The sequence below is a fragment of the Vigna umbellata genome, chromosome 1 (genome assembly GCF_029865625.1).
Source record: "Vigna umbellata cultivar VRB3 chromosome 1, Vumbellata_1.0, whole genome shotgun sequence".
In the NCBI taxonomy this organism is placed as follows: domain Eukaryota; kingdom Viridiplantae; phylum Streptophyta; class Magnoliopsida; order Fabales; family Fabaceae; genus Vigna; species Vigna umbellata.
Window position 1 is genome coordinate 22508370 of NC_142165.1, and position 22940 is coordinate 22531309.

General features: G+C 29.5%; 2 protein-coding genes across 3 annotated transcripts; one reads left to right on the forward strand and one right to left on the reverse strand.

Moving 5' to 3' along the window:
* Window positions 1–6993: 6993 nt before the first annotated feature.
* On the forward strand, window positions 6994–13522 carry LOC124827900 (cyclin-A2-2-like). 2 transcript variants are annotated; one of them, XM_088100587.1, is made up of 12 exons: window positions 6994–7374; window positions 7474–7711; window positions 8635–8893; window positions 9545–9681; window positions 9931–9981; window positions 10568–10701; window positions 11468–11543; window positions 11643–11719; window positions 12459–12492; window positions 12604–12753; window positions 12853–12987; window positions 13137–13522. In XM_088100587.1, the coding sequence occupies exons 2-12, from the start codon at window positions 7502–7504 to the stop codon at window positions 13227–13229; spliced, it is 1356 nt and encodes a 451-aa protein (XP_087956713.1). In that variant the 5' UTR covers window positions 6994–7374; window positions 7474–7501; the 3' UTR covers window positions 13230–13522. The 2 variants fall into 2 exon arrangements, with proteins under 2 accessions (XP_087956713.1, XP_047157031.1); XM_047301075.2 differs by having other exon boundaries at window positions 6995–7374; window positions 9892–9981.
* Window positions 13523–13810: 288 nt separating this feature from the next.
* Window positions 13811–17529, reverse strand: LOC124827899 (serine/threonine protein phosphatase 2A 57 kDa regulatory subunit B' kappa isoform-like). Its single transcript, XM_047301073.2, has 2 exons — window positions 15764–17529; window positions 13811–14606 (listed from the first exon to the last, which is right to left on the reverse strand). Exons 1-2 carry the CDS (start codon window positions 16904–16906, stop codon window positions 14274–14276), a joined length of 1476 nt encoding a protein of 491 aa, XP_047157029.1. The 5' UTR covers window positions 16907–17529; the 3' UTR covers window positions 13811–14273.
* Between the last annotated feature and the right edge of the window lie 5411 nt (window positions 17530–22940).

A 22940-nucleotide genomic window follows, 5' to 3' on the forward strand; every position in this document is an offset into this window, starting at 1 on the left:
GGATTTTATTGCATCATGCTCTATTATCCTTAAAAATTGTGGAACTTTGCCTTTCAAGTAGCAGTTTACTTAATTAATCGCTTACCCTCCAATTTCAGGTTCCATACACTCTTTTGTATATCATCTTATTCCTAATTATTTCTTTTTTTTAAGTATTTTGTTGTGCCTATTTTCATTTTCTTCGCCCTTACAATAGTCACAAATTAGATTTTCTTTCTCAAGAATATGTATTTCGGAATATTCTTCGTTCATGTCATTTTTAATGAAGTTCGGTTTTCTTATAATGATTTGTTTTTTAAATTTCCTGTTACTTTGTCTATTCTCAATAAATACTTTACTTTTACACTTCTTTTATTCTCATAGACTGATGGGTAAATGAGATTACGGTTAAATAAACCAGATCATTAAAGTTGCACATTTTCAAAAGTTTGACTCAATTCACCATTTTATCAACGGCACAAGTGAAAAAAAAAATTCAACCTAATTTTATTTTTATTTTTAACATCTAAAAACGTATTAACGTCATATTATCAAGAAACATTAAATTACCTCCAACAATAACACTAACGTTGAAATCGTAAAAAAAAAAAAAAGCATATGATGTTATATTAGTGTTTTGTAGATTGTATTTTCTTTTTAGTGTGTAATATTATTTTAGATGGTGATGCCTTCATATTTTAGAAGATCAAATATTGTGATAGTGTGTGTTTGTTGCTTGATTATTTGATTAATGGAGCTTAGTGAACGTTTAATTAGTAATAAATAAACATTTATTTTGAAGTTATAGGCAAATTAATCAACGGATGAATAAAGTTAGAGTTCCTATTTCTTATTCGAAAATGATATTAATTTTTCATTGAGATTGGTTGAATTAGTTATAAAATTTGTTATTACTCGTTTATTTTTTATATTATTAGTGTTTTCAACGGATTGGAATTTGATATCCCAAGAAGATTTTCAAGTATGTGGATAATAAGATATTTGTATTTTAATAAATTAAAATCTTTATATAAATAATTTTTTATTTTTTAAATTACCTTAAATTTGATTTTTACTACTTGTGTGTTGTATATTTTGTTTGCAGGTAACGAAGACTTACTGAAGAAAAAAAAAAGATGTTTGCGTTGTGAATTTGTTTATTAGATAACTTGTTGGATAAACCTCATTAGTCAATGAGTTTAGGAATTTTGTTGATTTTTTAATTAGTTTTTATTCATATTTGGATGAAATGTATTATTTTGTGAGAAAAAGTCATTCAAAGTTATTATTATCAATTATCAATTATCTATTCTTATCTTTAAATTACAATCTTGATTACTGTATTTTATTTCTGTCATATCGCCTTTCTCATTTTTGTTGAATTTGTAAAATACTATTTGTTTTTCCCAATATGTAATAAGACATTCATCAATTAGTTTATCCAAAATTAATTTTTTAAAATAGGCATAAACTAATTTTAATTTGTGAAAAGAATATTTATTTTTATATTATAAGCTTTTGTGAAACATTTCCTTGATAGTGTTAAGTGGAGTATAAAGGAAACTATAGTAAATAGTGACAACACATGGTCAAAGCAGAGACTTCTACTAAATGGTATCCAACAACATTGTTATTTATTTTTCTTTGTGTCTTTGCCAAACTTTGAAACTTGGTTTCTCTTCAATTACAATCTTCTTCTTTCTTTTTCAACATCTTCAAAAGACTTGCCACAAGCACAAAACGTGTCACATCATTCTCAATCACTAATTTTCCATTCATTATGGAAAGTGTTAATATATATAACATTTTTAAAAAAAATTTGTTGCATAGGATAAAATACTAAATTTAGATGGTTATATGGTACCTTTGAATAATAAACTTTTTTTAGTGTAGATGGAATTTGAGTTTAATTAATTGTCAAACTAATATAAACAATCGTAAGCTTCACTTTTTTGCAACTTTTTTTAAAACCTAAATCATAATAAAATTAGATACTTTAATGGGTTGCGTATAAAATACTAAAGTTTCAATTTTTATTTTTTTTAAGTTATGGATTTCCTATCCAAAGTTCATTTTTTTAAGCAATTTGTATAGTTATTATTTAGTAATGAAATCTCATGCATATAAAGATTGAATGTCGGTGCCATTTTAAGACCACAAGTGATATAAGATACTTAAATAGTAATACTTTTAATAAGATTATAACGAAATCTAACAACTTTTTTTGAAAACGAGATCTAAATTTTATAGTATTTAGAAATAAGAAAAAGACGTCAAATCGTATTTGAATTTAGGGATTGAATTATTGAAGAGAAAGTGCAACAACATTCACATGACATGGTAAGTGAAAAGAAGGGAAAGTATAGTCTTTTCTTTGGAAAGATAGTTGTAGTGTTGTAGAGGGTATAGTTGAAACTCCCAAATTTGATGGTTGGTTTTGAAATTTAAATGTTGAGTGTAGAAAGAGAGAAATAAAAGATCCAAAATTGGTTGTACTCAACAACCATAGAGAGCCAAAAAAGTGGGTACCCTCAAATTCTTGGGCTTTTGTTGTGTAGGGATATGCATTTGTACCTTTTCTCTAAAACACACACAACCTGCCAATGCTTTCCTTTGCACATAGGGAATCATGTATCTTATAGGGGACCTTAGCATTTCAATGCTTCAAATTACCTTTTTGTGTATGTATATGTATCATGTGCTTAAATGTGTATAAAAAAGTGTATTTTTTTTTTTAATTTTCATTCATTTTGAAGTACACCAATTTTTGTCCTCCAAGTAGTTTGGATAGGTTTTACATATGGACAAAGGTGGTTTAGATAGAACTTGAAACATAAAAAGAAGTGTACATTTCAAAATTGGGGAGATGAAACAATAATTAAGATTTTAAAAAACATAAGATTAAACTTAAGAGATTTGAGAAAAATATAGAGGGAGAGTTCATACTTATTATTAACAATTTTTTTGTTGATTGGTGATAGATTTGTACTATGAATGAATAAATATTTTAAGAAATGATTACTAAAGAAAAATAATATTAATGAAATATTAACTTAATTTATATATATATATAAAAGATTAACACTATTTCTAATTTTAAATTTTACAAAAATAAATTTGAGTTTTATTTTTTATAATGTTTAATTTTTCCATATTTAATTAATGTGATCATAAATTTATATTTTGATTTTTTATCAGAAATATATATCAAGAATATGAGATAAAATGATTATAAAAATAATTTAACAATAGGTAACACGATAGATTTATCAAATCTCATTATTTTAAATTCTAATACAATACTAGTAAATAAATTTGAGTTTAACTTATTTTCAGGAACCGATTTATAAGATGAACATTGCTCCAGCTAATCTGAAATTGACCTTATGTGATATTTGGAACCGTTATCGATAAAAAAAAGTCTTGTGAAATAAATTGGTATAATGAAGTGATGATTAAGATGTAATTAGAGTGTTAAGATATGATTAAAGAAAAAGGAGAGAAGTCAATGATAAGGAGGAGATGGCCCTGAAGTTGAGGGGGTGGTGGACAATAAGCATATGAGATTGTTTATGGTTGGAGGGTTGAGAAATCCATATAGGACATAAGGGGAGCGGGGAATGAAGGAGACTCCCACAGTGCTGTGGGTCATATTATCATATACTTCTCTTATTATTCCAACAATTTTAAACTAAATCTATTGCTGCACAGTTGGGGTAGTTGAATCCACCCTTTTTCCAATCTCCTTCTCACTGCTTTCACACTTCAATAATTGCACGACCCAACATTTAATACCCAAATCTCAATTACATTACTTTAACTCTCCCAACTAAATACTAAAAACTCCTTTAATACATGTTTCTCCTTATATTCAATCTCACTTTTTTTAATTTCTTTTCTTATTTTAGTATCATTTTATTTCATTGATGTGGTCCTTTTATTAAATTGGTGGACATTGTTTGAAAAATTATCCGATATAAATTTTTTTCATTTCGAGATAAGACCAATTTATAATATATAAGTGAGTGCAAATCTCATATTACAAGCCGGTTTTGTAGGAGTTGAGTTAGATTTAAAGTTCATTTCTTAACATGGTATCAGAACCATTGTTAGAGTGTATCCTAATGATATTTGTTGTTTGCTGGACATATTGTTTCATCCCCTATTAGGCTGCTATCAGACCATCTATTAATATCTAGTCTCACTTTCGAGATGATGTTTATACATCGACGCGAGAAGATGCGTTGGAAATGTTTTACAAGGTTAAATTAGATTTAAAATTTACTTCTTACGATAAATAATTTTTTTAAAATAGAGAATATTTCAAATATGTGGAGATTGACATTAATAATAGTAAAAAGTTAAAGATTGTAAAAAGAATATAATATCTATAAAAGATAATTTATTTGTGATGGTAAGTTAATGTATTAGTTATTGATGCAACTGGGGTTAATTTACGGGGAAGTGAGTTTTGAATTTTTAAGCTAAGAACAGTACTCAGTTAGTAAGTGAGTTTTGAATTCAGATCTCACCGACTTCTAATTAGTCAATGGTTTTGAGATTGGTCAATAAAAATTACTTTGTTTGTTTAGAAGGAGAAGATGGTTTTGCACACACGCAACAACACTTGAATAAATTGTCATTATAAAAGATAGTAGTTAAACCATTCTCTTCACTATCAAAAAAATCTGCACTTGCTTCACATCTCTCTTGATGTGTTGATTTGACCATTTCTTATTAGACTTCAAAATTCCAGCTTATTATTTTACCACAATTTCTGCTTCTTCAAGTTTACTAAAAGGTGATCATTATAAAATTATCTATGGTTAGTATAAAACCACAATATTTGATTTTGTACATTAAAATTAATTTAAAATTTTATTTACTGGATTTGATAGAATTTAGATTTTTTTTTAATTTTCTTTATCTTTCTACCTTGTTTCTAAGATATATCTGCTTATTGTGATATTTTAGAATATACTAGTTTTCTTAATATATTTATTGAATTTAATATATTTTAAAGTACACTGTATAACGATATCAATAATTTCGTAGAGAGTTTAGATTTTGAATCCATAAACTTCCTTACTATACGAATATATTTTCTATTATAAAATTAAATGTCAAATATATTTATAATTTTTAAACTTAGATGTGAATTTGAAGTTCATCTCTTATTAAACTTTGATATATTTTTATTGTTAAATTTTTTTTACAAATAAATAAATATAAGTATCTTAATATAATAATATTTATTTATTTTTAAATATTAAGTAATAATTTATACTGATATTTAAATATTAAGTAAAAATTTAAACTGATATTTAAATTAGAAAATGATAAATATATAGTTAGATTAAATAAATTTAATATAGTTAGATTAAATATTGTTTTTATTCATTTTAAAATTTAAAAACTATATGTATTAAACGTACATAAATAAATTTTAATTTTACATCAAAATTTAAGAACTATAAGTATATTTAATCTTGAAATTATTATTGAAGCATATTATAATAATTAAAAATAATATAAAATTTAAAATTTGATACTTAAAATAAAACTCAAGACTATAAAATAGAAAATTAAGTTTCTATTAAAAAATATATCTTTCACAAATAAATAACTTATACATTAATCACATTAAATATCTTATAATATCGTTATATTAAAATAAAAATTCAAAAATATCTTAACAGTGACATATGCATTAAATCCAAAAAGATTAAATTAAGACTTATATAGAGATAAAGCTTTAATGATTTTTTTTGTAACTTACTTGCTTGGTTACTATTATATATTTTAATCAAAAACACGGTAAATTAAAAAAAAACAGTTATTTTCTAGTTTACTGATTTGTTATCTCCAATTTAAGTACATGCAGGTGAGTTTTAGTTAATATAATAATTCATTCCTTAAATATTTAAACAATTACAACTATATTTGAGTTAATCTTATTAATTTTTTTTTTCTTCTGTAGTATAAATAATTTACTTTCCTTATTCCACCTATTCAATTGACAAAAATGGATATAAATAAACAAAATGTATCATGTTGCTTAATGGGTATTCAATTTGAGAACAAGGAAAATAATCTAAAAATTGGACATTTTATTTATTTTATGTAAAATTTGTTCAAATTAATACATTTTCATTCATTTTCTAAAAGTGGAAATACATTATTAATATGACCAAAAAAGTTACATAATTAGCATGTTTTATAAGGAAAGACAATATCTATGTCATGAATAAAGTGACAAAGACTGGTACTTTTTTATAAGAAAATATTTTTGTAGTGTACATAAAAAGAGGAAACCTTATTTTTTTTTTTAAATCTTAATCATCAATTCAATTGAATTTCTCAACTTATACCATATATATATATAAACACGACTAAAATTCTTACCGATGAAAAATTCTCCACATACTATAATAATGTAAAAAGAAAACGAAAAAAATGTGATTAAAAGAATAAGATAAATTTTAAGTATAATTTTTTAAATGAAAATTTTATGACTATTATAAAGCTAAACCTACTTACATGGATAGAACAAATTCTAAATAACCTAAGTAAACTTCTAAAAATTAAATATTATGACAAAAAAAATATTAAAATAACTCTATGGAACACTATAATATAATTTTGTTTGAAAATTATTGAAAAATAATAATAAATCAATAAATTAACAAATATTAGTTATTATTGAAAAAAAAATCAATCAAATTGTATATATTTTTTAGGAATATCACTTAATAAAATTATAAAAAAAACTCTTAACAAAAAAAACATATTTGAATAATTTTAAATTTTAAATATTTATAAATGGTCAATATAATAACAAAATCATAAGATACATTTTATTTATATCATATCTCATTTATTTCTATGTAAACTTTATAATATATATTAGAATTTTCATTTATAAGTTTTTTATTTTAGTCAATGTGGTACTTGGAAGTCACTCTAGAAAATCTAATTAAATGATACTGTAGGTCTTAAGAGTTTGCAGAGTTTGTACTGTGTTTGTGACTCCCGCTCTCACTGACGCTCTGCTTTTATTACTACTCTAATGTTATTATCTCCCTCTCTCACTCTCTTTTCAATTTCCTGCTTTCTCTCTCACTCTCTCCATCTTTCAATCTCATGAGAGTAGAGTAAGCATAGCTTCCAATTCTGTAACAAACTTCTTCCAGAACCTTCTTTCACTCTTCTCCAGTCCACCACTGTTTCTCACTATTCTCATGCACAGATCTAACCACCATTGCCATCGCTGCGTCTCTTTGTTACAATTTAACCTATCATTTCAAATTCCACGCAATTTTCACTCGCATATAGAATCATCACACTCCGCCGCCTAAATTTCTAGTAATAGATTAGAGCTAGGCTTTTCACCAGGTTTACCAACATCTGTTGTTCTGTTTCTTTTTTTTTTGTTTAAATTATTGGCTTATTTTGATGTTTGTTACGGTGATTTGATTGTGGTTGATTTTTCAGGCTGGTGTTAATCTTCGAGGCATGAAAGATGGATAGAGAGAATGCTGTAATCGGTGTGAGAGACAGTGTTCGAGTGACGCGAGCAATGGCGAGAGCTTTGAGAGAGGTCTCTGCCTCTTCAAGACCATGCTTTAAGAAACAGCGAAGGGTGGAAAAGAGCAGCAGAGCAGCGCTGACAGATGTAACCAATGAATACAGAAAACCGCAGCTCAATAAGTGCGCTGTGCCCAGTTTTCAGGTATATTGAATTGTGGTTTTGGAGTTGCAATTTTGTTTTGTGTGGTCACAGTTGAGGCGGCATACACCCTAAAAGCCTTGGCATTGTTCGCAGTCCCTGATCGTATTTTTAAAACCTATGATCCACTGTTTTTCTTTTTTTATCCTAATTCACATCGACTTCTACAATCGTGCAAAGTCATCCATTGCAACATAAATTCAAATCACATGAACTCTGAAGCGTGCATAATTGGCAGCATTAAAACCACAGCTGGGCCCAACTGCCACTCTTTTTTTTTTTAAATAAATAAATAAATAAAGACTCAAAGTTTGATTTTTCTACTCTTATCTCTTGGTGGTTGAGTGAATGGATAATGTGAGATATTTTAAAGGGCATGGGAAGCATCTGGTGAAGAGGAAAACTATACCTATCTTAAAACAAATATCCAACTTTATAAAGAAAAGGTGCAAGTAAGTGGAATAACTATGTGATTATTTTCTGCATTCACCCATGGTCTAATGCTTTTGAGTTTTATCCTTGTCGAAAATAGTCATTAGAATATTTATTAGAAATATTCTATTTACTTCTGACTAGGTCAGATTAGTTTGAAGTGAACCCTTCAGATATTTGTGGACTGTATTCATGGATCTAAAAAATATAATAATTTCATACCACAATACTTGTAACCACAATGGTTGCGGTTGAAACTGCGATTTTTATAACTATTGATTGTGCACAAGATAGTTTTGAATTTGTAATGCTCCAGTTCTTCTATTTGAAACTATTAATTGTGCATGTGATAGTTTTGAAATTGTAATGTTCCAACACTTTGATTCTTATAAAAACAAATAGCTCAGCGGGGATTGTATGAATTTAAGAATCACTAGATTATAAAAAAATAAACTCTTGGGAAGGTTAATTTTGAGTTGCCTGACACTATATAGACAAGAGGAGGTTATAAGAAGCGAAACACAATGGGAACTTCCAATGTCTCCATACAAGTTTGGTCAACTCAAGATGTTAGAGCAAAGTCAGCAAAAGATTTATCAGCAATATCGATGGTACAGTCACATGAACCTGTTGGTGCTGAAAGGCTGGAAGACAGAGAGCTAGTGCCACCTTCTATGTCTGTCATAGATGGTCCCCAGCTTACAATGCGGGACTCTATGCAGTCTGATGAACTCCTTAGCTCTCCGAACAAAGGTTTTTTTCTATAATTTCGTGTCACTGCTTGTATGCATTTCTGCTGCATTAGACTATAGTTAACTGATTTATGAGATAATGATTGTAAAATTGACATTTATAATGGTACTTGTCTTGTTGGAATGAGGTAACTGTTTCTTGTAACAGTTTCTAGACTTTTCTTCTGTATGTCTTCATTTTTAATTGTTACTCTCATCTATAACTTTTTTTGCAATCTACTAAAGTATCATCTTAAATATTCCACCATATCTATTATTACCTAGAAGCACTGAATGCTATCTGATTACAGGCCTTAATATAGAAGCTATTCATCACTTTACCTGACGGCTATTTATGTATTTTATGCTTATAATATGGATTTAATTTGAATATAAATGGCATTCACTCATAGACTGTCATGCATGGCTATATTGTTGACTATTGTAACGACTACTTTAAGCGTCATACCTAGTGTATTTTTTAATTGGTTGACATCGTAAAAATTTTATACACAGACACCATAAAAAAATTAAACTCTATAGAAGGAACTTCAAGTTCTGAAGAGTTACAATTTATGTGATTGCCCTCATTAAAATTTTTATAAGATAACATGCAAGTTAGCTTTCCATAAATTCGTGATTTCATTAATTGTAAGTTGATTGGATTATGCAGATATTGATATGATTTCAGAGAAACTAAAGCATTCGGATGGTTTGGGCATTGTGGACATTGATTCAGTTGAGTTAAAGGATCCTCAAGTTTGGAGTTCATATGCCCCTGATATATACAATAATATATGTGTCAGAGAGGTTAGTGTGTAGACATGCCTTTGGATTGTTTCTCCTAGTTTAGTGGTGACATTGTAAATAGCTTCTCTTTGTCATCTCTGTTTTTCTTCTATTTCACCAGTGACCGCCGCGGCTTATATTCTTAACAATATAGACTATATGGAACTTCGGAAAAACTGGATAAGTTTCACTGTAAAAAATTGATAATAAATTTTGGTTAAATATTTCCAGTTTGAAAGGAGACTAACCAATTACATGGGCGAGCTGCAGAAAGACATCACTCCAAGCATGCGCGCAATTCTGATTGATTGGCTTGTGGAGGTTAGTCTAGTAGCACTTTTTAAATATTTACTACTTGAAAACTTTAGCTCTTTTCTCTTGTTGTCACTTGTTGCAAATTTCTGTTTGTGTTGCTCAACTGCCTGAATGTAATGTTTGGTCTTTGTATAATTTTGACGGCTGAACTTCTTTAATTGTGCCTCTAGTTTGTTGCAGAGAAGCTTTTAAAATAATCAAACAGTACCAACCTATGTTTTTTTCCTTCACAGTTAAACTTTTCAACACTCTTCAACCGTGTTAGTTTTTCAGTTAACCTCAAATTTATAACCCAAATTTCCTTTTCTTATACATGTAATAGTTTTATAACCTGGTGTTACATTTCTGCACTCAACTTCAATGTCATCTCAAGCATTATCAATTTATCACCGTGCCTTTGGCAATTATGAACATAAAAAAATTGCTAATGCATTCTCATGGAAATCTTTCAATGGAAACAGTTGAATATACAGAGAAGAGCTGAAATTTTATATCTTATTAATTATCCGTGATAAATGCTGTTAGCTGAGTTGCGTGAATCTTTGGCTGCTGAATGGGTTATAGCTGAAGCTTTGTTATATCCTCTTTTCAGGTTTCTGAGGAATATAAGCTAGTTCCAGATACTCTTTACCTTACTGTGAATCTCATTGATCGGTTTCTTTCTCAAAGTTTGATTGAGAAACAAGGACTACAGTTGCTGGGTGTTACTTGCATGCTGATTGCATCGTAAGTACAATACTTTATAAATGTCCAGTTGGACCTGATTAAGTAATATGAAAGTGCTACGTGCTCTTATTTAATCTTTTTTATGCTTCGCTGAACTAGGAACTCTTAATACTGAGACACTTTATAATGAGTTTGGCTTCGCAATATACTTTACATCCTCAATTCAGTGTGACGATGAGTTAATGATTATTACTTATTTGTATATCTTTGAATTTTATTTGTTTTTTCATTAACAGGTTTCACATGGTCTAAATTTTATTCTTGTTATTCTCTGATAATGTTAACAAGGTTGTATGTAAATTGTGGTTGGATTTTCGTTAATAAATCTGCAAATCACAGCGAATGTGTAAGGTGTGCTTGTGCTGGGATTGAGTCCTACAATGAAAATATAGAATTATAGTGAGGTATATAGAGCCTTGCCTTGAGTCCCAATTGGAAAGGTAGAACTCTAGAGTGCGGTTTATTATGTATTTGGGCTCTAAGAAAAAAAATCGATATTTGGTATGTGATTCTCGCTGGGATTATAATCATTTTGGAAAGAGGTGCCATTTGTCTTGCTTTACTTTGCTATTTTTACATTGCAGTGGAGAGTTTGAATGTAGTAAAATTACTGTATTATAATTTATTCTAGACGATGTTGATCTTGAATGCTGTTGGTGAATCTGACTGGGACAACCGATAATATAAGATATGATCTCAAATTTTTCGGAAGTTATGAGGAAATTCTAAATTGCTTGTCGTGTTATTTTTTTCATGGCTTTTCAAGAAAGTATGAAGAGATTTGTGCTCCTCGAGTGGAAGAATTTTGCTTCATCACAGATAATACGTACTCAAAAGCAGAGGTATAACACTTGGTAGTATTTTTGTGACCTTCGTCTTTTCAATTTGTATTAATTACGGCTGATAGTGACATAAAACAACAAATCGTTGGCACTTGATAGGTATTGAAAATGGAGAGTGAGGTTCTAAATCTGTTGCATTTTCAATTATCTGTTCCCACCACTAAAACATTTCTCAGGTGCGTATTATATGTGCAATTCCGATCAAATGCTCACTAAGCATATCTCAAGAGCCGATGTCATGAGCATGCATTTAGCAGATGATATAGTATGGGTTTTCTTTTCACGTTTCTCACTTTTCTAGCTATGTTGCATGTCAATTATACTCTCACGTTAGTAATTGAATGGACTCGAACACACTAATACTTGTGGTTGAAGAGTTTAGAGAAAATATATGGGAAGTTAGAAATGTGAAGATAAGCTTTGGAAGTACATGATATTGTTAAATAGAAATAAAACAGTAGTCAAGCTTAATGGGAAATTTTAATGCAAGGTGATGAGTTCTAATAAAAACACCCTGGATGTATGTAACAAAAATTTGGGTAGTAAAAGCCAACGAGGATGAACTCGATGTAGTAGAATTGAAAATGTTGCTTGGATGAGCATATGTACTAAACAAGATATGGTAAAGAATGAAACATTATAAAGTTGGGTTAGCATTGAAGAGGTATATCTTGTGGAGGATGACTCAATCACAATAGCAAACGGAGACAAAAATATATGAAAAATCATTAAGAAACACTTTACAGGAGATAAATAATTTGTCTATAAATATGATTTATAATAGAACATGAAGTCATTTGATTCACATAGCCGACCCCGCGCCATGGAGGCGGCTTAGTTATTATTGTTGTGTACTTGCGTTGTTTGTCATTTAGTTAAAGTTTAACTGCCATGATCATCTTGTCTGGCTTTCAGGAGGTTCATCCTAGCAGCACAATATTCTTTTAAGGTACCGTAGACTGCAGTTGCAATTAAACATCCACAATTTAACTTTTTATTATGCTTAAAAGAAGGGTAACAAACAAAACCCATTGTGTTGTAAATTTTCCATGTTATACAGGTTTCTTACGTTGAAGTGGAATTTCTGGCAAATTATTTAGCAGAACTCACTCTTGTTGAATACAGCTTCTCGCAGTTCCGACCATCCATGATAGCTGCGTCTGCTGTTTTACTAGCCAGATGGACCCTCAACCAGTCAGAATATCCATGGGTCTGTACTTTAATATGACTATTTGATGTTGCAAATTTACCTTATTGTTTGGATGTAAATAAATCTAAATTAAAGACTCACCTTGGCATCTACTTTCAGAATTCAACCATGGAACACTATACGAATTACAAAGTGTCAGAACTTAAAACTACTGTCCTTGCACTGGCAGATTTGCAACTTAATACCAAAGGCTGTCCTCTGAATGCTATACGTGAAAAATATAAACAGCAGAAGGTAGAGATATACGAAGGCAAAAGATGAACTTGTCACGTTCTTTACATTTATTTGTTTTACTTTCTTTTAACCCACTCCTTCTGATTAAAAAACAAGTGAGTATTAGCCCAATGAAGATCCTGACAGTGAATCTTGCTTTCCTTTGACAGTTCATGAATGTGGCAAATTTGTCTCCAAAACCAGTGCAGACACTTTTTGAGACTAAGTATAAAGTTGTAAATGATGGCATCTCCGAAGACTAAATATTGACTTTTGGAATTTCATATGTGTATTACCTTTGGTTGTAATTATTTGTTTGATCATCTAATTCCCAATTGCAGTCTGATTGATAGCTGTAACTTGTAGGAAGGTACCCAACTCTGGTACTTGCATATTGTTATTGTACTGAAAAATTGTTACATCAGGATACAATTAAAACAGAGAATCATAGTTAGAGGCATCAATTTTAAACTTCATTTTCAGGCAACAAGCTTTGTAAGTACTTCATTATCAGGCAACAAGCTTTGCAATTGCTTCATGCGTAGTTTTGTTTGTCTTTGCAAGTGTTTCATGCGTAGTTTTGTGTCTTTGCAAGTGCTTCATGCGTAGTTTTGTGTCGTACCAACCGTCTGCCGTAACAAAAATTGTCTAAAACTGGTTTACGTTTATTTTACACGACAGAATCCTTTTTGAAAGTGCATCAAAATCTTACTAAAGATATAAGATCAGACACACTAAATCTTATTAGATCATTTATGTTCTTTAAACAATACGAAAATATTTTTCTAATTAAGGATATAATAAAATTTATTATCTAAATTGGATAATTAAATACTCGGGACTGTTCTGGAGAAAGTAACCATCCATCAATTTGCATTTTCAAAAAGAAAATTACAGAATCCAAGGACGGAACTGTTCAATTTTTGTTATTTTAACTAGCTAGTACTTAATCTCGGGTGTGCTTGTTGGCCATGATAGTTAATACAGGAGAGCTTGAGTCCTTGATTTGGGATGAAGACTTGTGCCTGGTGACTGTAATGTAAAGTACAAGCACGACATACACAGAAGCTTCTGGAAATAAAGTTACACAGAAAATGAGTTAATTCACTGCATGGTCCTCGTCATGTACCACAGTCCCAATGAAAACCCTCTCACTTCTTCATCTGGTACCAGAAGCATCATAGAACATAGGATTCAAAAACAAAATGCTAATCCCAATTACCAGCTATTCCACATTTCTTATAGTTTTCCACCATAACATGAGACAAGTGAAAAGAGGATTGAGAATGTGCAGTATGCAATACAAGTCAGGACACTAACACTGCAGTATTTCCAGTAACAGGCCTGAGACTGGCGGCATGCTCTAGTTGTTTCCATGCCTCCTTCCGCTTCTCTGCTGCAGAGGTCAAGATTGTTTCTTCCTCCTTAAAGTGATTATGACAATAAATGAAGAGCTTTTCATCCATCTCCAAGAACATCTTTCTAATATTGTGAGTTAGGTTGACAACCGCCGGGTTCCAATGGCCTTGAACATTCCTATCTAAAGCTGGAAAGACGATGGGCAGGATCACTTGCCGGTTATGTGCAATCAAGTTGACAATGTGATCATTGTTCCATAAGAAAAGGGCCCTTTCAGCTACCTGCAACAATCAATGTTCGATAGACACAGAAAAATGTATCATTCAGCAATTAACAAGCTGGTTAATGGCAACAAGCGCCAAAAAAGTTACAAGTTCATTAAGGAACAAAAATAGCTTCATTTCCTCAGGGGTTTAAAAAAAGAAAGGAATTTATGGAAAATATAACGCCCAGTACAGACAAGTGTTGTTTATCCTCAATCCCATGAACGTTTGAGGTCCAACTAGAAATTTCAAACTAACTATGGATGACAACACAAATTGCTTTCATATCTTCCTTAGCCACAAACTTGTCCAAACAAGATCTCTGTTTTATCTTTTAACACCAAAGTAAAACCCATTTAGACTATCTCCCTATTAATCTTTTATGCTTACACTCCCGATCCACAGTGAACATTTGTTAAAACATAAAATAAATGTGCACAAATAAACATAAATCTTGTGAGATGAAGCCAACTCCAAGTTGTTCCATCATCGAGTACAGTTCCTCTTTTAAAAATCAATAAAAAGACACATGACCTAGTGTCTCAGAAAAATCTAAGTTTAAACTTCCAATACGACCATCTAAGTTATTACTACTATAACATAATTCCACATCCGTAGCTGAGCTACCAGCTTACATCACATTCACAAACAACTGTTTTCTCAAAATCTTAAGCACGTGAAAACCTTTGTTGGGTAGACAACGTTGAAACTAAATACAGCTATTTAACTGGAATACCATTTACAGTACCATTAATATTTAATTAAATGTCATTAAATCTTACACAGAATTTGCTTCATAAAGAGGGTATTAGGACACAAATTCTACGGAAGCATTTTATTCAAATATGGAAAAAGAAGGAAGAAGTCCAAGAAAAAGTAAAAGAACTAATCCGACCACATTGCATGACAAATATGCTTGAGCTTTTCAAGCATTTGTCTACATTTCCATACTCAAAATATATTACAAAATAAGAAAGATATTAAAGTCTGTAAGAAAGATTGTACTGTACGTTAATAGAAATAAAAGCTGCCAGAACCAGTAAGTGAAAGAAAAAATATAGAAGCACGCAAAAGATGCAACAAGGATCTATTTCTTTTAAGTTAAAAATTAACACAAAACTAGAAATGTGCAAATAATGAGGATTTACCAAATGAATTCAGTACAACAATTTTACCTGAAAGTGTAAGCTGTTTATGCAGCATCCAATCCGCCAAAACAAAGGAACCATGATCCTCTGGAACTCTACCATGTTAATTACTTCCAAAATTTCTTCCAGTTCACCCAGAAAGATCACCTCTTTCTGACTATTTGTTGCTGGCCAATATTTCAACAAGCCCCTTATGACAATGCTCGCTAACTTGGGCTCCTTTTCTATAAACTGCATAACACAGTAGGACAATTGCTGAAAGTAGACCGCAATTGATTTCGGCTTGTGCAAGGGGACCAAAACTCTCCACAAGAAGATTTTATGTTCCTCTTTCAAGGGTAAAGCAAACCCAGTAATCACACTCCCAAAAATTTCCAACAACTCACCAATCCCACTGTGCTTCTCAGTCTCAAACACAAACCGATAAAATATGTTGTTAATAGATTTCCGAATATAGGGTCTATGCACCATGAACTTCCCATAAATCCTATGCAGAATTGCCTTCAAGCAATCCCTTTCCCTAGGATCCTCCGAATCAAACAACTCAAGCAATCTGGCAATAAACGAATGATCAATATACTTTTTCGCCACCTTCGCATCGAGGCACGAAGAAGAGATAAACTTGAGCAGCAATTCATACACAAGTTGCAAATGTGGCCATGCAGGATCAAACATAGGTTCATCATCATCATTTTCACCACCACATGTCCTATAATTAGGAGGGAAAACTCTAAACAAATTGAAAGCACACATTCTACACAAAGCAAGGATAGCAGGTTCACTAAACTTCATTGTCCCACAAGCCACAAAATCAACAAGCTCAACCAAAGTCTTTCTTTTCACATCTTTATCTGCAACGCTCTTACTAGGGTCACTGAAATCAAACGTTACACAACAAAGGCTCAACTTGCTCACGAACAGGTTCATCTTCTCAGCATTAGCAACATCCTTAAACGGCACCAAAGGTTCAAATCCGGACACCATGCTCGCCGGAAACACCGCCGATGACGAAGCTCGCTTCGCAGCGGTGGAACTGCCGCCATGTGGTCTTTGGATTTTACCGGCAACGCGTGGCGAATCGGCTGAAAGCCCGGAGTCACCCCAAGACGACTCGTCCGAGTCGGGTTTCAACGACTTCCGAGGAAGCTTGCTGAGGATTTGCTTGAGCATTGCGACCAAGAAGCTGAAATCAACTGTTTACGAACCTATCAGCCGAAAATCGAACCCATGAAGGAAGAATCGGAACCAGTCGAACTGGAGAGTGTTGATTTAATCAAAAGTTTTGAAAAGGGAAAGCAGAAACCCTAGATCTCGATCACAGGAAAATCCGAGCAATGGGGTGTGTCCCGTGAAATTGAGATCCGCAGTTGAAACGGGTTTGCGGAAATTTTCGATTTTGCATTACACATTGATGGAAAAACCAAATCTTAAAGGTTGGGGTTTGTTGGGAAAGAAGAACATCAACCAAAAGATGAGCCAGTAGAGAAAGAAAAAAGGTGAAACGTCGATAACAAAAAGAAGTGAAAGATAATAAAAATAACACTAATGAGAAGTTTAGCTTTGAACCAAAGAATCTCACATTCTCTGAACACAATTGCTTCAACTTTTGTTGGGATGCAGAGAGAGAAAGAGAAAAGAAAGATGAGGTTGATTGTGAGAAAGGTGATAGCTTATTAGGGTAAGCAAGATAGTGAGTGCGGTTGCAGTGACAATGGAAGCTATGCAGAGATTTTGAGTCACTGAGAGAAATCACTGTGAGCTGTTTCTAGATTCCTATTGTTACTGATCTATCTTGTGAAACTCAGGAAAACAACGGGAAAGGGGAATAGTAAAATAAACACGGTGGTATTATTATTATTATTATTTTATTTATTATTATCCCATACAAACCAACCTCACAATTTAACTATATTTATTTAATTTTTTTAATTTAAATTTTTAATACATATGTTACATTATTAAAATGTTATTTTTCAATGAGTGAAATAGAATGAGCTTATATGTTTCTTTTAGTTGTAATAAATTTATAAAAGTTACTTTTGGTATATTTAATTTCTAGTTTTGAAAATTATTTTATATAGTAAATTTTAGAAGTTAAAAATAGTATCCGTGGAGAGCAGAAAAATATTTAATAAAACAAAATGTTTTGCTTTTTGTTTTTTAAATTTTAATATATTTGTTTAAAATAAAGTATATAGATAATAAAAATGAAATAAAATATGATAATAAAGTAATTATTTTATTATTACAATTATGCAATTAAATAAATAATTAAATATAATAATAAAATAATTATTTTAATTTTAAAAACTTTTATTTAAAAGTGAATACCACAGTTATTCTTTATGTATAAAAAATAAAAGTCAACTATCAAAATATACATACATATATATATATATATATATATATATATATATATATATATGTGTGTGTATATATATATATAAATATAACATTGTTTGAGTTAAGTACAGAAAATAAGAAGTGGTATTATTTCTTTCATCAATAATTTGTTTATTTTATTATTTATTATTTTAATTATTTATTGTATTAAAAAATAAAAATTGATGATCACCTTATCACAAGTGATTATAAATATTAAATATTAAATATTAATACAATTGATTATATTATAGCTGTCAAAACGAGCCACCCGGCTCGACCCGCCCCGATCCACCATGGATTAGTCACTTAGTGAGCCAACCCAACTGACTCATTTATTAGCGAGCTAGAAAAATTCGAACCCAGCCCGACCCACCACAGGTTTGTAGTAAACGGGTTGGCTCACTGGCTCACTTAATTACAATTTTTTTAAAATAAAAGAAAATTACAAATTTTCTATAATTCAAATCTAACTCTCAAATTTCTCCAACAGGTGTTTAATTAATTTTGAAAATAGGAAACTTAAATAATTTTTTCAAGCAAAAACAAAATAATAAATATTTTTTTTTATAAAATTAAAATTAAAATTTAATAAAATAAAATTAGATAGACGGGTTGGTGGGCCAATCCAGTCCACCACGGGTTCAACCCGCATGAGCCGGGTTGAAATGTGACCCGCATAAAAAAAGTACAAATTTTTTCAAACCCGTGATGGGCCAGATTGGCCCGCGGATTGTGACCTGTTTTGATAGCTCTAGATTATATTATATTTCCAGTTTTTTTTTCTTTTTTTCTCATCTCACTTCTTTTAATTTTTTACCTTTTTCTTTTAAAATTAAATGACACAAACCATTATCATTTATTGAAATATTTCTTGTTAAGAATTTATAGCCAACATTATCCTTTTTATCATTTTTTAAAAATCTTTATAAACATTATATGTTTAAATATTATTTTATAAGCAATATTATCTTTTTTATTATTTATTTGAATACTTTAGTCAAATTAATACTTTTTATTATTTGTTTAAATATTTTCTCAAATCTTTACCAACAATAGTAACCTTTAATCATTTATCTAAATATCTTTTAAGTTGTTATGTACTATATTATCTTTTTCATAATTTATCCAAATATTTTTTTAAGTCTTTGTAATCAATACTACAAAATGTTTCTAATTCAATATCAAAGACTACATTAAAAAAAAGGATCTTAGAACCTTGAAAAATAGTTATATTTGAAAAAATATATATTTTTCTAAAAAATATGTATAGTGTTACAATAACATTACAGTAAAATGTTATAATAAAATACATATGATGTTATAGTAAATATATACGATGTTATAATGAAAATATCTTGTGAAACATGTATTGTTACAATAACAATATAGTACAGTTACAGTGCTACTACAGTAAAATGTAGTATAATTATAGTAACCCTACTTCAATTATAAATACGACTGAATAAATGAAGTTTTTCATCATCGGAATGAAAGTTGTGAAGAGATAGTAAGAATTTAGTAACAAATATTATTTGATTAAATATTTTCTCAAATCTTTACCAGTAATAGTAACCTTTTATCATTTATCTAAATATCTTTTAATTTGTTATGTACTATATTATCTTTTTCATAATTTATCCAAATATTTTTTGAAATCTTTATAATCAACACTACAAAATGTGTCTAATTCAATACCAAAGACTACATTAAGAAAAAGGATCTTAGAACCTTGAAAAATAGTTACATTTGAGAAAATATAAAAATTTTTAAAAAATATGTATAATAGTTTATGAAAGAGTGTTTAGATTTAGTAGTAGAGAGAATTGGATTGTGAAAATCTGATTAAGAGGTATCACTCCACAAGGCCTCTTACCAATGGAGGTATCTTATGTGTATATAAACTCATGTTCATCTCTTATTTTATCCGATGTGGGACTTTTTTTGTACCCAACATATGATGTGTCTCTCTTTCCTAAATTAAATGGTTTGAATGTTGCAGACGTTGGAAGTCTTCCCTGGTGGCACCCACTTCAGCGGTCGTTCCCTTCCCCTCCAAAACGAGGCGTTGTGCGATATCTTGCCATGTAAAGCGGTCTCTTGATTGGTTTTAAGAGAAGGATTCTAGAAGAATCGCACACTTATCTCTAAGATCGTTTATGGTATCGTTTTGATCCTCGGTTGGAAGATAAGCGTTATACAGTCTAGCATGTTCAAAACATTTTATCATTTGTCATTTCATTAATAAATACATCGTTTGGTAAGACAAATAACATGTATATTCATTGGATGATATAAACATAAGATGTTTTATCAAAGGCTAAAGTGTTTAATGGTCTTCATTAGACGAAATTTTCTCTAGAAAGCTTTGCTTGATATAACACTACATTGAATGAAAAATTTCTTTCAACCTTAGTGTTATATAAGAGATAAACTTTTGTTTCATAAGAAGCTAGCTTGTTTTGTTCATAGTTTATTGAGATTTCAATGAGAGATACTTTCTTTTAGATGATTTATGTTTTTCTAGTTCATTTAAACAATTTGGTTTAGAAAACATTATTTATACTCTTAGCATTAGAAGTTGTAAAATGCTTTTTCATTAGACGTTATTAGTTTAACCAACTTTTCGTATGTAGCAATATTTTGTTTAATGTTTTTTGTTAAACTTTAAAATCTAAATTGCTTAAACTATCTATTCTCTAAACAATTTTATCTTAATAAATAATATTTTTAGTCTTTATATTTATAATAATAATTTAAAATATTTTTTACTTCACATGATTTTTATATTTTTAGTCTTATAATAATAATTTATCCTATCACATTAAGTAAAAGGTAAATAAAGAAAAAAAATGATAAATCATCCTTACCGATAATAACGTAAACACGCATATGTGTATACATATTTTTAAATATTTACAAATTATTTAAAATTTTAAAATAGTAATTAAAAGAGTAAAATGAAAAAGAAATAAAAAAATTATATAATTATAGATATAACTATAGATAAGATAAATTTTAGTTATTGAAATAAAAAATATTATAAGTCATATTGTATACATAATTGTTTTGACTATAAGTAATTATTTAAATTTGAAAAAGTAGTTATTAAAATGATAAATAAGTAAATAATTATTTTGTAATAATAGTTATTTGAATTCAAAAAATAATTACATAAAATTGAAAACTAGTTTTTTATTAATTATCATTTAAATTTAAAAATAATAATTAAGAAAGGTGAAATTGAAAAAACAAAAAAGAAGAACACGTGTATCTCTTTATGTATAGTTATAGAAAAGAATTTAATATGCTATTAAATCTAAAATTTATAAAGTTTTTATTAAAATTTTAGGTAGAAGTTGAAAAATTCTTATTTAGCTTTTAATGTATATAAGACCCAAAAAGAAGTACTCTTTAAAAAAAAATCAAATCATTGAAATTATTTTAAAAACTCTTAAATTCTCTTATTTTAGCATATAAGAAAAATAAACACCAAAACATTAAGAATCAGTCAAACATGAAATTTCACAATATATCAAATCCTAACTGCACCAATGAATTTGAGTTCAAAATTCTAGACAAATATATAACAATGTATAATCATATTAACACTTAGCCAAAATAATTTTAATTATGTTCAATGTAATCGAATATGATGAATATTTTATTAATTGATGGATTGCGAATATAAGTATGTACTACAATTTTCTTTTATATCAATTAAAGTAATTAAACACTCTTATCAAGATTTAATTAATTAACAACTCATTAAAATTAAAGAGGTTAATTAATGTATTTAATAATATTAAATGTGCCAATAAAAGAATCACTCGTTTCTTTAAAGATCACGCTTAATATTTATATGACATATTCTACTTTTTAAACATTTAATTCTTTAATTTCTTTTCACTAATGCATTTATTTTCTGAATTTCAAAGGTTGTGGTTAAATTATCAAACAATTGACATATCTATTCCATAATATTACAAACCAAAATCATCAAATACTAATAAAATTTAGTGACTGTGAATAAATAATTATTATATTTTATAAAGATATTTACAATAATTCTATTATTAATAAAAAAAAATTATAACTAATTTGTATATTAAAGTCTAAATTAATCTATAATATAAGTTAAATTTTAATTATTTATTATTATTGATTTAAAATAAATATTAATTCAGAATGGTAAGTAATTGTGTGACGTCCTAAAATATATAGAAAAGTATATATAATAAAGATGTCATCATGCATAATATAGAAAAGCAGTCAAGAGTAATCAAGGATTACAGTCATCCTTAAAGTAACTTCAGAAATTAAACTTCAACTCCAAAAAGATCTAAACTGTAAACTTAAAGGGAAACAATGTTTTCAACTACAGACAATAATTCAATAACATCCTAAGGAGACTAGGCAGCAACATTGTCCTCAACTTCCAAGGTCGTCTCCAAAAGAACCTCCTCTCCATCTGCTCCCACCCAAGTGGATGATCATCGCAAAAGAAACATACACAAGCAACCCAAACAAGCAAGGGTGAACTATATATAAAAAGCATGTTATTCCACCAAGCACGACATGCAAAAATCACTCAAACATGGTAAAATGACATCACAAGACTTGTTACTTTATAAACCGACTCGTCCGGACTAGAATGATTACCGAGCTATGGCGGGTTATGCACTCGTGGTGGCCTCTACTGCTTTGCAAAGCCATTGCCAATGGGTTCCACCCTACCACACTCACGAGGTTAGTCTGTTCTGCGCCCTGGAGCATACTGGAAGCCTCCAAGACTAGGACCTCCTGCTACTACTCACCACAT